Below are 17,029 nucleotides of genomic sequence, written 5' to 3'. Positions count from 1 at the left end.
TTTTACTTCTACTCCTTACATTTTCACGCAATTATCTGCACTCTCTACTCCTTACGTTTTAAAAATAGCCTTGTTATCTTCCACTCCATGAAACACGTTAATGCACATACTGTATATGGTTCTTTAGTGTATTTGCATTGTATGAAAATGCAATTATTTTCAATGGGCGTAAATGCGGCAGATACAGGTGCAACCCAAATATTTCAACATTAACATATTGATATGACAATATAGTCATTATGGCCTTTAGAAAAAAAAAATTGGGAGGTGGGGTAGTGCACTATAGGCCCCTGTGACTCAGTCTAAGCTTTTGTACTTCATGGCATTTTTCCCCCTTACATTACTTACACTTTTATACTTTAAGTAGTTTTGAAATCATTACTTTAACACTTTTACTTGAGAAAAAAGCTTGAGTTGATACTTCAACTTCTACAGAAGTCTTTTTAAACCCTAGTATCTAGACTTCTACTTGAGTAATGAATGTGAATACTTTTGACACCTCTACGTATATAATATGTTATAAAAAAAAAAAAGAACTGATAAAAAACAATTTAGATTACATTTGCCGGTGAACTGCAAATTGAGAAATAGCCTGACGCAAATGATAAACCCATAAACCTCATGTTGGTCACATGACTAGTTCTCATGGGTCATGTGACGTAGTGACGTATTTGTTTAGTGCTTACATGCTGCCTCCACTTCCTGTCTGTTTTCATGCCTGCTGAGAGTTTGGACAGATGTCATACAGTCTATAGTTTGGACGCTGTTTGACGTTTTGCAGCAGGTTGACTATCATAGGGAAGCCGTAAGGTAAGAAGATATTGTAAATGTCATCGTGTAAATCTGTCCCGTTAAAGCTGTACCGTCCTGTTCCTTTGGGGGAAGAGATTAGCTTTAGCTTAGCAGAGTTGCTAGCAGTCTTGCTGCAAAGGAAATTACACTTGAAAAGTTTGTCAGAGTGTTAGCATGCTTTCAGCCAGCTTATTTAAGCAAATTAAGTCCACAGGTTACTGCAAAAAAACTAGAAAAATTAGGACCAAAACGTAACATGTTCAATCAATCATACAAGCTTTATTTATATAGCAACTTTCATACAAGTCAAATGCAACCCAAAGTGCTTTACAGCGACTGAAAACAAGAAAGAAGCAGAAATAAAATAATGGCAAGACATATTAAAAAAATAGAAATTGATCTTGCACATCAACACTAAGCACATCATTCTTAACAGTTTTATTGATTAATTAATTTATTACCTAGTTCAAATTTTAGTCACTTTTATTCTACTTATTTATTTATTTTGAGTATAGCATGTTATTTTCTTTTAATCGTCTAATATTTCAGTTTTTTATTATCTTAGAAATATATTTTATTTTGGTGATTTTGATTTTCTGTGTTTGAGTTTTAACATTCTATTTCACCTCCAGTGTTCCCTATTAAGATATCAAGATATGCGTTCATTTAAAAAGGCTTTACTGAGGTTAAAAAATACACAACATTCAACTGTTGAAAATCAGCAGCGCCATACAGAGCAATAACCATGACCTCTCATACATTTAAAACAAAAATTTAAATTTTTCTAGTTCAACTGCTGCTATTTTTAAGTGTTGTGCAAGATAACATATGAAACGTATTCACAATCTAATAAACAATACATCATACAGAAACTATTAGTTGAACAGGTTATTTAAATCCTCTGAAATGGAGCATTCATGCAATGAAAGTAAACTGTGTCAGAACATCCCCAAGTAAATGTAGCATTGTTGGACTGACCTGATTCCCCACAATGAATAAATAGCATAAAACCCCGGCAAAATCACAACATCATCTTCATATTTACTTTATCTGTTTGGTGAAAATTAGATGATGATTGACGATATCATTCCCACCCAAGTTCTGCCTGAAACTCAATCTCAATATTTTTCATTACAATCCCTTTAAGATGTTTTTTTTCTGCAAATTGTTTAGCTCTTATGAATGAATATATTACAGGAAAACACCTGAATGTTTGACTCATACAGTAAAGGATGGCTCTGCTAAGCTTTGACACACATGATTTAGGTCAACTTGTCCTCTTAATCAGAGTGAATAAGTTTAATATGAGCTTGTCTTAAAAGTCCCTGAACTTATGATAAAGTATGAATTAAGTGAGACATTTTACAGCTGAAGATAAACTCTCTTTTTGTGCATTTTTTAAATTGCCATCATTTATATTTTATAAAATCTGACTATACTATGAATAGTTTTGTGTAACTCATATTAGCATAAATTATATTCTACAGTTACAGGCTATGCTTCCCACATTAAAGCTCACAACACTTAACAGGCAGAGTATTTCTGTGTAGATCATTCCCATATATTGAGATGCTTGTTTTACAGAGATGAACAGTGAAAACTTCAACCTGAGTGAGAAGATAGTATCCTCCTCCTACATTCGACAAGGCAGCCAGGCTCGCCGAAGCCATGAGCAGCTCATCAGACACTTACTGGAACAGGTAAGGTCCGCAGCTGCCTTCTTGTTTTCTGAAAACTTGCATCACTCACTGCAGATTCTTTAAATTTTTTATGCTGTGTACGTTGCAGGGAAAGTGTCCTGAGGAGGGATGGAGTGAGAGCACTGTAGAGCTCTTTCTAAATGAGCTGGCTGTGATGGACAGCAATAACTTCCTTGGAAACTGTGGTGTGGGAGAGAGGGAAGGCAGAGTGGCATCCAGTCTTGTGGCGAGAAGACATTACAGGTTCTTTGCTGTGTTGGGATCTTGTCTAACTGAATGATGTTGCCTCATATTTAAATTTGATCCAAGCAGAATTATGTCATGTCATGTTCGGAGTACAACTAAAACTGGATATGAGATTTTAATCAATTTTTATATTTTTATAACTGAAACTATTCCTTAAATTCAACTCTTAAATGGAAACTAAAATATATATCGTTATGAGCAAAACTGTTTATAAAGATAAATGACGCTTTTCTATCTCCTTACTTTGTACAAAAGTGAAGCCAAAATGTCCCTGTGATGGACACTGATAAATTGCGTTTGTAAAGTTAATTGAAGCCAGAGTCTGCACAATATGGAATAGCTGGTTCAACCACGTTGTCAACCTCTCATCCAATAACTCAATAAAACAAAACTTCTCAGAAAAAGAAATAGAAATAAATAAGCATGTTGAGGACTCTCCATAAAGACATATCATGTTTGGGAAAAATATATTTGCTGTGTATTTTGATGTTAAAGTTTGACCCATGTCCAGTCTGTTAACATTAGAGGAGTGCATGTTCAGTGGCCTATATGATTACAACCAATCAGTTAATCAAATTGTCTCAAACAAATAAAGTAGGCTTGAAATGCGGTTGCATGCTAAGCTGTAGCCTAGCCACCATCACTAACAGGGGCTGTAGCTACAGTTAAAGCTGGGGTTGGTAATCAGATTTAGATACACTTTGTTATACTGGTTAAAATGATCGTTATGTCCCAATGGCAATCAATACATAATGTGTTCTTAAAAAAGACTGAAAAAAAGCCGCTATCTACAGCCGGAGTAAACCTGGGAAAACACCAACCAATCCCTGACTTTAGGGTCCAATTTATGAAACCAATCAAATCCAGTCCTGCCGTTCTGCCCGCCTCCTGCGCGTAAATTTCATGTTTGTTTGTGTTTTCAACTTTTACTATGATAATGTTTTGCTGTTTTCTTACCGCTGAGTGAGACATGAGTTGATGTAGTGCAAAACACAAACGATGTGCTGAGGACCGGTTTTGAATCAGTCACAATCATATGGTCGCCAATCAGCCGCATGTGAGTGGGGGCGTTGTTTCGGAGGAGCTCCGAGGGGAGGGGTTAAACGAAGTCCTGAGGAAATGCTACATTCAAATTCCTGCTAGTTTTCTGTAGCTACCAACCCTAGCGTGAATGGCTACTTCAATAATGCTCTAAGGCTCTAGTACATGGATGCAAACAAGCACAGTTGCATGTCGTGTTGTATGTAGGCTGTGTCTGGAGCAATGTGTAACCAGTACAGGCATGTAGGTGTAAACCTGCAAAGAAGATTGAAGGCTCATTGTGCTCTGCTGACTTTAACCACTCTCTGCAATTTGACATTGTTTACCCTCAGCCATGCATAATTAAAAAAATGTTGAATCTTCACTCCGCTCATTATCAAATGGTTCCTGTTGTGATGTTCAGTTGTTTTCTGCAGGCTGATCCATGGCATAGGTCGATCAGGTGACATTGCTGCTATTCAACCAAAAGCAGCAGGATCCAGTCTGCTTAACAAGCTCACAAATTCAGTTGTGTTGGACATCTTAAAGCTCTCAGGTATGTTTGTATTACCATGAAACTACCATTATGTATTTAATATGAACACATTCTATGTGTTATTCATAGAGTTTGTAAGAAGACGGGCCATGAGTAGAACGTTGAACTTGAAAACTTAACATTAGATCCAAAATTTTATAAAAATCCGAATCCTGACTATATTTTAACTTTGTCCGTAGAATGGATGAGGCTACAATAACAAGATCTCTCATGTCCTATAATTCAATTCATTAACATTCACATTACTTGTGGAAGAAATTAATGTGAAGGCCTTCTCAAGCCAATAAACAAGTTCAGAGTTGACAGAATTTACGTATAATGCAAAAACATGACAGACAAGAGTAAACATTGGGATAATGGTCGGCTCGAATCGAACTCATGTATTAGCTTTGGGTTACAAGTTTTAATCCCAGATTCAAACAGCATCATTCATATAACACCAACAGGGTTGTATTTTTAGACTTCAGAATTCTGGACAGTTGTTTTCGCGTTATGAGTCCTGATGAAGAGTAAAATATGATTTATGTGTAAAATCAGAAAAATTTCCCTTTGATTTCGATTTTAAGTTGTTTTTTAAATGCATCAAAAACAATCCTGTTTTTTTTTTCTGTGGACAACAGGTGTCAGGAGTGTGGCGAGCTGCTTTGTAGTTCCCATGGCGACAGGAATGAGCTTGACTCTCTGTTTCCTCACCCTCCGTCACCGGAGACCCAAGGCGCGCTACATCATTTGGCCTCGCATCGACCAGAAGTCCTGTTTCAAAGCCATGATCACAGCAGGTGATAAAGACATACCCTCTCACTGTGTCAGCAGACAGGGATTTATGAGACGTCTTTTTTCAGTTCAGAAGTTTGTGATGTTGACAAATACATCAGTTTTGCTCCGTATACTATCTATGTTGCACATAACCAAACCTGTGATGACAGTCTTCATGTTTCCTTTCTTTTACTGTGAATCATCTCGAAGGGTTTGAACCAGTTGTGGTGGAAAATGTTCTTGAGGGCGATGAGTTGTGGACAGACTTAGAAGCAGTTGAGCACAAAATTACGGAGCTTGGAGCTGAGAACATCCTGTGTGTTCACTCCACAACATCCTGCTTTGCCCCGCGGGTCCCTGACAGGTAAAAAGAGTCCTCTTTTACCCCCTTAAAAACATAAAGATTGTGAAGTCTCTGATTACTATTGTGAAATGTCTTTCAGGCTTGAGGAGCTGGCCACTGTGTGTGCCAAACATGACATTCCTCATATAGTGAACAATGCATATGGAGTACAGTCATCCAAATGTATGCATCTTATACAGCAGGTAGGTATCAATCTTCCCCAATCCATGAGTTGTGTGTGTTTTGCTCTGGTACTGCTAACATATACACTGATTATATCTTTAGTTTGAAGAGGTTTCATTATATATTTCTTTCATTATTTGCATGTTCTACCTTGTCAGATGTAGTTTTCTCACATTTCCACTGTATGTGTCTCTCATCAGGGCGCTCGAGTTGGAAGAATTGATGCCTTTGTGCAGAGCTTGGACAAGAACTTTATGGTTCCAGTAGGTGGCGCCATAATTGCAGGTTTTGATGAGTCCTTCATACAGGAGATAAGCAAGATGTACCCAGGTAAGAAATAACAACCATCATGGGATCAAAGAGGTATAATCACAGTAACTGATGTGTGGATATATACTTGTGCAATTGCAATGTCATAGTTTGATGCATATGAATTAAAGTGCATCTGTGCTGGTTTTCTAATATGATTGGCACTTTAAGTCCATAGAGATGATTAATATATAACAATGGAGTATCGAAAATGATGACAATTCTACTACACATTAGTCGCAACATGAATTAAAATAGATCACTGATTTAAAGTAGTTAGTTTTGACCAATCACATATTTCAGATTTCATTACTTTGCATTTCCAAACTGTAGCGACTACAAAGAGCCAAAAGCCGCTTCGAGGCTGAGGTTGGGCCTAGTCAAGTGTCTGACGCGCTAAAAGCAAAAATCACTGATGTACAAAAAAGTAAGTTTAACCTTTTATTAACGAAAAAGGATAATCAACTCATGATAAAGTGCACAAACAGATGATTAAAGTGAAGTGTTGAAAACAATGAAAATAGCTGTCAACAAAAAGTATGGAGAACCAGCTCACCCCCTCTCTCTACCTCCAAACAAAAGAAAACAGGTGGCCTAAATGAACTGAATATCCCCGCCCCTAACTCATGACCCGTAAATAACCTAATTAACTGACCCCATAATAAACCATATCGTAAACAACAAAAAATTATACAAACAATATCCTACGATAAAACCTCATTAAGATACTATAAACACTTAAATCCTTCATGGCTCCTAGACAAACTGTTGTTACGTTTATATTCACAGTGTACAGCTGCTCTTACCAGTGTCTTGATTTAGGAATCAAATGAATGCAACTCTCAGCTGGTCTGTAGTTGGTTGACAGCCACTTAGCATGGGCTGAGATTAACTACCTCTTTATTTTGAAAGTGATAGAAGTCATTCAAAAGCACAGTGGTGATGTTTTTCATCGTGGCAGAAAGCAGGGAGAAGCTGCAATGGCTTCAAAGGAACTAAATAGCACAGGAAGAAAAACTGGGATTTTCTGACCTTTATCGCAATGAACATGTTTAACGATGACAGCCTTAATTGTATTTTGCTGAAATACAATTAGGGCTGTCATCGTTAGGTATTACATTTAGTTAGGATATGGAAAATGGTAGAAACACCTTTCAGTTATTTTTTCTGAAAGTGCTCAACTTCTCTTTGATTGAAGGAGGAGCTCTTAATATCAAGGTTAAGTTCTGCCCACAGCAACTGACTCATTTCTTAATCTGCTTATGTTAAAGAACAGCTCTGCATTGGTTCCTTATCAACACTTCACTGCTACCAAAAAACAAAAAGTACTCATGAGGTGCTTTCAACAGCAGGAACTTCCTCCCAGGGACTTCTTAAGGAACTCTGTGCTTTTGGACCGCAGAAACCAGGGTCTAGATTTAGTTCAGGCTAAATTGATCAACTCTTTTAAAGGGGTCCAGGTCCAGGAAATAAGGGGCGCAGAGCCTGCAAGCTGAACTTTTTGGACTGGTCCGCCACTCCCAGTGTTTTCATTGTACCTGCCATGTTTAAAAGGCTGCAACTGCACACTGCAGTGTTTATCTTTTCATCGTACTTTGACCCTGCATTTCGGCGTTTTTTTGAGATGGAGTGTGCGAGGAAAGTGTATGAGCAGTGGACCAACGTCGAGGTGTAGGCCTTGCTTTCAGTTTATGCAGAGGAGGACGTCCAGTGAGATTTGGAGACAGCGACCTGCTACAATTAAGTTAAAAAAATAACAAAAGGACTGACCAGGCTAAACATAACGCATACTGTGAAACAAGTCTGGGAGAAGATCAAGAAGCTACAACAGGATTATAAAAAGATAAAGGATCGGAACAATCACTGCAGATTGATTCCCAGAAATAGTTTTATACCACTTCTTTTAAACAAATGTTGCTAAAACAAGCATCAGTCGAGTCGTTAGTACTGTGGCAGACTGGGATTGACCTGAGATACATTGCAGGCCCTACTAATATAGGATTACTTCACATAATGCAGCAGCATCACTCAATTTAGTGGTTTGAAATGCTTTTAATAGAGCATAAGCCAGGCTCAATGGCGCAGAGGAATCAGCTGTAGTAGGCTTTAGTTTTGGTGCCGGAAAGAGAACAATTTCCATTATTGAACTTCTCCTTTTACATCTGTTTTTTTTTGTATCTTCGATTATACTGAAAATAACTTCATGTGTGACCTGCAGTGTTTTGATGTCAGTGTTTGACACTACCTGGCACTTTTGGCACCAAATGGTAGAAACACCTTTCAGTCATTTTCTTCTGACAGTGCTAAGCTTCTCTTCCATATGGCGTTGATTGAAGAAGGAGCTCTTAATAACAAGGTTAAGTTATGCCCACAGCAGACTGACTAATTTATATATTTGCTCAAAGTCACCTCTTGCCCCTCTCTGTCCAGGTCGAGCGTCAGCCTCACCTTCCCTTGATGTCCTCATCACCTTACTCACTCTGGGCGCCAGCGGCTACAAGAAGCTCCTGTCAGAGCGAAAGGTGAGCACACACATGCACCACGTTATAAAGCATAATATGGTAATGTATTAAAACACTGCAGCAGTTCTAGCCTGTGGATGTCTCTATGCATGCTGTGTCAACATCTTTTCCCCTGAAGCCCAAAAAAACCCAGCTTACATAAGTCATATTGAATTGCTGTGCGTCACATGTCATGCCTGCAGGTGTACAGCTCTTTTGTTTACCTGCATTCTGACTGAGAAGTGCGCTCTGTGGAGGGGGGAGTATGCTATAGCAAGATAAAATTGATCCAGAAGTTTCAGAAAACCTCCCCTGGTGGCTCTCTGCTTTAAAGCCTAGTTGCTCACAATGCAGCAGAACCCCTCTTCAAATGCTGGGCACTGCAGCATTCTCACACCTCACAACTGCTGTACTAAAGATGTACTGCTAATGTGCCAGAGTACATTTAGTTCTGTTGATGCACAGACTTTTTTTTTCTGACATTCCCATTAGATAAAATCCATTCAGAATACATCTTGTGATTATAATTGCACCTAAAACATGCAATAAGTAATCTTACTGGACAATGCAACATAATACTGCAAATGGCATAAGTGCACAACCAACTTTGAAGCAGAAATGCACATATAGGTGACTCCTCTGGCCTCTCGCATGACCTGACACCATCCCTGCTTATTGATTTCCCCCGATCCAAACTATGCATAATTCATGCAAAAGACCAGTTTTCCATATTGTCTGCAGAACTGAGTGATTTCCTCACATCTCCCCAGGGGTCTGAAGCTTTAAATAATTCAGAAATATCATCTGTGAGGATTCATTTACAGCTTTGCGTAACCATTTTAGATCACAGTGAGAGAGAACCAGCAGACGATGTGTTTTTTTTTGTTTTGTTTCTTGCACACACTCTTATTGTCCGCAGAGTTGTAGCTACGCACCCCCTCCACCGCTTGCACCCATCCCTCTTGAAGAAAAAGAAGTCACCCATTGTTATTAGAGAACAAGGGACACTTGGTGACATCATTGTAAGGCTGTTTGTGTTTGACTCATGACGGAAAGAAGAAAAAAAACATTATCCCTTTGAGATGTTTTTAAATTAGGAAAGTATGACTCAGCAGAGTATGTTTACACACTCCCACTGTTGCAGAGAGCAGATCCTGTAGGTTGTGATGCTTCACTGGGGGGGCTAACCAGGAACTTAAACACTGGGATTTGTAGTTTTGTCTTAAAACATCTGTGCCCAGGCCTTTACTTAGATGCACACACTGCTTTTAGACCCTGAACTTAACACCCTTTGTCAGCATATTCTAAACATGTGGATGTTTGAATCTCCGGATAAAAGCATATCTTCCTCCTTTCCTGCCTCTGTAATTGATCCCTGAGGTGGATGAGTTAAGATACTTGCCAGAGATGGAGGGGAAGTGGACATTTACTTGTGCATAAGCCTGAAAGGAAACACACTCATAGTGGGTAAAGAGTAAAGAGGGGGATGGGAGGGGTCTGCTTGCGGATAGAGTCGTTTGATTAGCAATGAAAATCTAAGGCTGCTGCTGCTGTTGCTAAAATAAGGCTGTGGCAGAATCTGAAAGGAGAGTTGTGTGTCTATTTATAGCTCTATCGTATGGACCCCGCTCCCTCTAGTTCTGTCTCTCCATGCTTTTTCTCTGTGTCTGCATGTCTTGCAGGAGATTTATTTGTTGCTGGCTCAGGAGCTGAAGAGTCTGGCCTCTGCACACGGGGAGAGATTGCTCCACACCCCACATAACCCCATTTCCCTGGGTAAGCTCAATGCACAGGGCCAAGACTGTGAATTTGGGGGAGTGAAAATAACATTTCTGACCGTATTACTGTACATTTTTGACATCTCTGGAGTTAAAGTAATAACTGTGTCCTGGGCGTGGCCTCCCTCTCCCACAGCCATGTCTCTGGATGGTCTCCAGGCCGAGAGCGACAAGGCGGTGACTCAACTGGGCTCCATGTTGTTCACCCGGCAAGTGTCGGGAGCCAGGTACGAAAAATTTGGAAAGGGAAAACATGAGGGTGTGGAGGTGTGAGTTAGTCTGTGTGTCAGAACAGTAAAATTAAATGGGTTTGTCTTTGTCCTTCAGAAATTGAAGGTTGAGCTGTGTGCGGCCAAACAAAATGGCCAGCGAGAGTCAGCAATCAGCCTGATGGATCTGCAGAATACGGCAGAGCAGGAACTACTCTAGTTGATTAGACTGCCTGTTCTATCAGGGACGCCTCCTTATTTATCTGGATGTTTCCATTAGGATACTCAGAGCAATGTTGTGTCTACTGGGACAGCATGGTGCTACCAACAAACAACCGTGTTTTGTTTTGTTTTTTTCTCTCAGCATTAGTGAGCAGGGTTTGCCAATTGTTACAGAGACAGATCTTTGTAGCTGCAAAAACACAGAATCATATTTCTTTGGGGGCTTTTGTTTTCCCATTTTTCCCTCCAATGGTTTTTGACCAAGTGTGGGACCCAACTAAATATTTAACATATCCCAAATGAATGATTTATTTGGGTCATTCTGTTGTTTTGTTCAGATTTTAATGCACTCTCGGCTCAATTGCACTTAAAAAGCAAAAAAAAAAATCACATCTCTCTCTTTGAATTTTGGCCATGGACAAATGTTCAAGAGAAAAATCTAGAGTTCACTCAAATCTTTTATCTTCATACCTCAGTGGCAAACATAATATGATATATAGGTATGTAAGACATATGCTTCAGTGGCACACATACATCTTTAACCCTGAATACCATGCAGCCTTCTCAACATTAATGGTGACTTTCTGTCTCATCAAAAAGAACAGATTAACAGAGGTCTTCATCTTACTACAATGCATTTCTCATTCTCTCTTTTAATGCTCTCTCTCATACTGGTAGCCCGAATAGCTGTCCAGTAATTGATTTCACATTAAAGTGAGTCTTAGCTGTGCTGACAGAGGTGAAACCCTGCCAAATAGTAGATGCATGTGTATTGTTTACAGTGTTGCAGACTTGAAACCACCTACAGATTGAAAGTTTTGCAGTTCCTCATTTCAAATATCCACCTCTGAAAACAAAAACTATGAATATACAGCACTGCTCTGATGTCATCCATTTCTGCTTTAAAAAAAAGGTGTTAAAGCTTTTACTTTGGGAAGTCAGTACCTGACTGAGCCAACTTTCAAGATTAATTTCCTATACAGATCTTGATACAGGAATAAAACCATAAAAATGTAATTTGGTGTCTTGTGGGATGTCAACTTCAAGTGAGTACCAGATGGGATGCACTTAAGTATGATTTCATGAGCTGCTTATATTAATCTTAACAATGGATCACATGACTATTTGTATGTGGCCAAGTTCACTCATGGTGACCAACCACTGACCGCATATAAATAAAGATACACAATGGGTCCCCACCTCTTGGTTGTAAGAAAGTTGTGCCAGAATACTCCTGCGGACATATTGTCTGCAATGTTGTTAGAAGCCACAGTCTTTAAAAGTTTGGTTTCGATGTTGGCCGCCTTCAGCTATCCAAAACACACATTGAGCTTACAAATAATTAATAGCATGATGAGAACTAACTTTAATCACAGAAACCATGTTTGAGAAAAATACATGTTATGGTTTTCTCTGCAGCCAGTCAGCAGGAGGAGCTCCAAAGAGTTTCCCCCCGACTCTGCAAGTTTACTTGGTTCTTGAGTCTTTTACGGCGTCTTTGAGCTCATTGTTTTGGTTTTGCAGCCTAAATCTGCACTGTTTTGATTTGATCACACTGCTCTCATTGTGTCATTAGATGTAGAGAGCTGATTTAGGATTTTCTTTTTAATCCCTAAAAAAACCCACTGAAAACAAGGAGAAATACTACTTGAGCCACTCATTAGTGAATAAAGTTTTCCCAGCTTCATATTGTTCTACAGAAATTGGTGGAGACCAAAAACAGAATGAGAAACTTTCTATTAATTAATCTATGGAATCTAAAAAAATTAGCATTTACCTTGAAGTTAAATTTTGATGCAACATTCAAGGTAGCATTTTCTGTATAACTGAAGAAAAATCACCCATGAAGAATTCCCGTAAGTACAGTTTGAAAGTTTTCCACACCTGTAAGAGTAAATGGTTACGGGAGCACATGGTGGTGGGAAAGCCTCTACTTAATAATAACCATTCAGTGTTATATCAAAGCTCCTGTGAGGAAGCTCTTCTGTGGATTTTGGCGCCCCATGTTGACAAAGTGATACCTCCTTAAATCTTTGATGATCTTGTCCTGTACATGTGTAGATTTATCACTCATTATGAATGTTTGCTGTGGAAAAGTATAAGAAGGTTTTTGTTTTTACCGTGCTCTCCAACATCTACCCCCTTGCAGCCGTTACACGCATTAAAAATCACAGAATAGAAATTGTGAGTCTTTTTGCTAATGGTCTAGTTGTCTATGTAGTTCATTAAGAGGCGTCACTGTTGATCTCTGTCTGTTTCATAACTAGTTAAAAATCCCTTTCAGGAGCTTTAATACAAACAGGAAATATTCTAATCAAATACTACTTAATTGTAAATTCTATTCTTTGGCCTTAGTAAGAGACTAAATATTTTATAAGAACATTAACTCTCATTGGTTGAATGAGAAGCTCTAGCTTTAGCCAGGTCATTGTAGTTCAATATGATACATTGTAGTTGTTTCCCTCAGTGTTAAAACCATCACTCTACACTCATTTTTTCCAGGGTAATACCACTTGGAAAGGAGCAGACCATAAACGGACACAAGTTCTGCGGCTTCATGTCTCACTCGGAGGCGTACCCCTGTCCTTATCTCAACGCGGCCTCGGCCGTTGGGATCACTCGGGATGATGTGACTCTGTGCATCAAAAGGCTCGACAAGTGCCTGAAGACCTTAAAGAAAGAGGGAAATGCTGTGAAAAGTGGTCCTCAAGGACTTCCATCATGCCAGGAGGATGGAACTGGGGAAGTAACTGAGCAATAATAAGGACATTTGTACAGACTAAGAGGAAGAAATATGAGAAATAAGTGGAATTTTAAAGAACACAAGCTGTATACAAATGTGACCTCAGAGTATATGTCTATGTGAGTAATCTAAAGATAGCCCAAAGTGTTTGCTACCTTATTCTTGTCTATATGTGCTGAAAATTCCAGCCTTTGTTATTTAGGATCTATAATTTGCACTGGCCTTTACTTTCTGTTTGTAATTTTTCTTAACTAAAGCCATCTAAAGCCTCCAGACTGTCATTATGGGGTGAAATATTCTTTAAATTACCCAGCTAGACGTGTGTCTTGGGAACACATTAGCATTTCCACCCATCGATTTATAGAGGAATACAGCTTTATGATGTCGAATGTTGTGCCATGTCTTCTGCAGTGTGTTGTAATGCGATACCAATGACGCTGAGCCATTAACTCCCATTTGAACCCACTCTATCGGACATTTACTTTCAGGCTCTGAAACACATGGCAAGGATGAAAGAATCAATGAAGCCCACTAAACACAGATCACTTCTGTGTTTGGTAAAGGAAATGTGCGATGTAAGAACCTGCTGTGAAAGTAGTATTAACAATTTAAGTGGAATATACTCTAGTGTTAGTGTTACGCAGCTTAATATGCGTTCTGGATTCAGTCAGTGCTTCATGTGGGAATTGATCTGTAATTACACAGGTCTCCCTCATGTTTGCACATTCCAGAGGTTTTCTTACATGTTTGGTATTCCTCAGTGTGCTCTCCACTCTCAGTCATTAGGACGCAGAGCAGCTCATACCCGGAGGCACAAAAATAGACTCCAACTAAAGCCACACTGACTGATGACTAATCTATATTTCGATACTGCACAGTCAAAGTTCTTCCTGTTCCCTCCCTTTTATCTACTGCAAATGACGGAGAAGGACTGCTCTTTCAGAGCCTTCAGGCATGTGAAGAAGATGCTGCAGCATGTTCTGGATGTGAAACGATTATGTGTGGCTCAGAACTTGAAGAACCAGCTATTATCTTCATCTGTGCAAGGCCCAGGTGTGTGCATGTGATGTACTCACTCAGCCCATGCAAGCTTTCTCACTGCAGTCTGGTAAAGCAGCTCTGAATCCTGAGTACAACCCACACAGCAGCCTTTTGAAACTGGGCTGGAGTCGGACAGATATGGGTGCTGCGTCAGCACACATTTACTGTTCCCACGGTTCGGCTATACTGAACCATTAACAAAATAAAATGAAGACACACTGCACTGTTAGTGCTGGTTCAGAGCAGCACAGTGAAGAGAAAAGGGAGAGGTTACAGGGAAGCTTTTTTCCCTAAATGTTGTTTTTCTAATTTAGAATTTAAACTAATCAGCTGCTTAATTTGAATTACTGATTGTGCATATGCAATGCTATTTTTGATTACCGTGCACTGAAGCTTGCTGCCTCTTTGAAGAGTTTTTAAGAAAATTCTCCTTCAGACAGGAGGAAAAAAAAACAACACATTCTTGAGTTTCTGTCTTCCTTTCCCTGTCACCACTTTGCAATGACTCTACCATGTTTTGCTGAAGTTGCAGAGTTCCTACTGGGATAGTAACAGTCAGACTCACTTTTTCCCTGGCAAGCTTTTAAAGCCCCCCACTTTCCCCTCTATTGATCAATCTGCTGCAGTGTGTAAATCAGAAAAGGGGCTGGAACTGAAAAACTCACACAGGGCATCATTGTCTGTTTTTAAGCTATCTAGCTAGGGTGGTATTGTCTGCCCTGCAATAAAAAAGAACAGGCCACGTGATTAAACTGCACATTTTTACCATAATCTTGCAGCCTCTTCTTCCACCAAAAAACCCAAATGATTGTTTACCATCATCTCTCCTCGCCAAAATAGACTGCCTTTAAAAATACTCCCCCTGAATCTGCACGCAATGCACTCAATCATCAGTCCAAGTACTCCAGGGATGTTCCCGGATGACAAATGGCCCCTCGCTTCGAGCTCTCAGCAGCTGTCGGGTAGAGTTCAGTGATGATTGAGGGCTACAGAGACATAAACAAAGACAAAGATTTAAAGACAGCCATATACAGGGGCTGAAGAGGGTCATGGATGGAACCAGACTGGTTCCGGCAGAGACATCACACCTGGCAGGTTTACCAACATGCTGGCTGTGGAAGTGTTATGTTGTAGTATCAACCTAACTCACAGAAAAGTAAAACTGCTGAAAAGTGACATTTTCATGTCAGAACTGAAATACCTCATCTCACACAAATTAAAGGCCCTAATTCAAACATTTTAGCTCATTTATATTGCAACCAAAGATCATGAGAGCAAGAGTTCTTAATTTTTTTTCTCTTCACACTCAAGAAGAAACTATGGCACTCAGCTGTGTGATTGGAAAAACACATTAGTTACACATACTACACTTAAAGAATTGTCTCTTTCGGTGATCAAAAGCAAAAATGAGGACACTCATTTTTGTATGTTAAGAATCTCTGTGTGTCAAAAGCATACAAAAGTGACATGTACTTCATAGGTCCAACTCCAATTTAAGAAAATAGTTGGGATGCTGTGTGAATTATTAAAAACTGAATTTTTGTTTGCAAATGAGCTAAACTCTGTATTTGATATAAAAATGGTGCATAGACAACATGTCAAATGTTGAAACCAAACATGTTGATTTGACCCAAAAAAAAAATTCAATTGTACTGCAGTATAACTAACCTATCTTATCTAGAAATTATAATTTACTTATGCTGTTTTGCACCTTTCAAAATCAGTTAAAAGATGTCTCATAGGCTGACAGAATGCAAATCGTAAAAAAAAAAAAAAAAGCAGATAAAAGACAGTCAAATGAAGATGTTTATATAATCACAACAAAATACAAGAGAAGACTAAGATAAAATAAAGTTACAGTGGCTGAGCTAACTGAGTCTCTATCGGAGAATTCAAAATAAAACACTTTTTTATTTCAATATTATTATTTGTACAAGCATGAATAAGGGGATTCTGGTGCACTCGAAAATTTGGTCCCATTTTATTTGTTTTTTTAATAAATATTTTTATAGAGAAATATGGCAAGTATACAATGACAGATCAACACCGGAAGTCACAAAAGAAAAGATAGTGTACCTCTAGTGGTACTCTTTTGCCTCCGTTAATCAGGAGGCAAAAGAGTTTTGAAGAAGGATAAAAAGGATTGCCACCTATCATAAAGTGGTCCCATTTTTTAATTACCTTTTTGAAAATAGAATAGGAAAAAAAAATCACTGACTTCCAAAAATTCCTCATCTGGCAAATTTACCATCACCTGATCTTGATGCACTTGTGTCTGCACAATGACTGACGCACACCCTCGAACACACCATCGTATTTAGCTCTAAAGCTGTATGAAGCGGAACACAGGCGCTGTCCATGGTGCTGCAGCTCTGCGCCTCTGTATGGAGGAGGGGGCTGTATATAGCTGACTGTATGTAAAACTGTCCTGTGCAACAATAGATCAGTTCCTGGCGTCCCTGACTAACGACGTCACTTCATGTGGAGACCTTTATACGTTGCTCCCTATAATTCCTCAAACATGAAGGGTATTAAAGTAATTATGCAATAAAGACAACAAATTATTTTACTGACGTCATTTGAAGCTGTATTATTGGATATAGGCCCTATACCTGACTGATAGCTACTTA

The 17,029-nt window shown here is 39.0% G+C and overlaps 1 protein-coding gene across 2 annotated transcripts; it reads left to right on the top strand.

Annotated features, from left to right (window-relative positions):
• Positions 1-674: 674 nt before the first annotated feature.
• sepsecs (Sep (O-phosphoserine) tRNA:Sec (selenocysteine) tRNA synthase) lies at positions 675-15,170 on the top strand. Of its 2 annotated transcripts, none has more exons than XM_034676435.1 (12): positions 675-810; positions 2,377-2,492; positions 2,581-2,735; positions 4,196-4,314; positions 4,935-5,093; positions 5,281-5,434; positions 5,514-5,616; positions 5,797-5,926; positions 8,336-8,427; positions 10,089-10,182; positions 10,321-10,411; positions 13,118-15,170. In XM_034676435.1, exons 2-12 carry the CDS (start codon positions 2,379-2,381, stop codon positions 13,374-13,376), a joined length of 1,470 nt encoding a protein of 489 aa, XP_034532326.1. In that variant the 5' UTR covers positions 675-810; positions 2,377-2,378; the 3' UTR covers positions 13,377-15,170. The 2 variants fall into 2 exon arrangements, with proteins under 2 accessions (XP_034532326.1, XP_034532327.1); XM_034676436.1 differs by lacking the exon at positions 13,118-15,170 and adding an exon at positions 10,512-11,488.
• The last annotated feature ends 1,859 nt before the right edge of the window (positions 15,171-17,029 follow it).

The sequence above is a fragment of the Notolabrus celidotus genome, chromosome 23 (assembly GCF_009762535.1).
Source record: "Notolabrus celidotus isolate fNotCel1 chromosome 23, fNotCel1.pri, whole genome shotgun sequence".
In the NCBI taxonomy this organism is placed as follows: domain Eukaryota; kingdom Metazoa; phylum Chordata; class Actinopteri; order Labriformes; family Labridae; genus Notolabrus; species Notolabrus celidotus.
The sequence above is the reverse complement of the archived record's forward strand: the minus strand, read 5'-3'. Positions and strand labels throughout refer to the sequence as shown.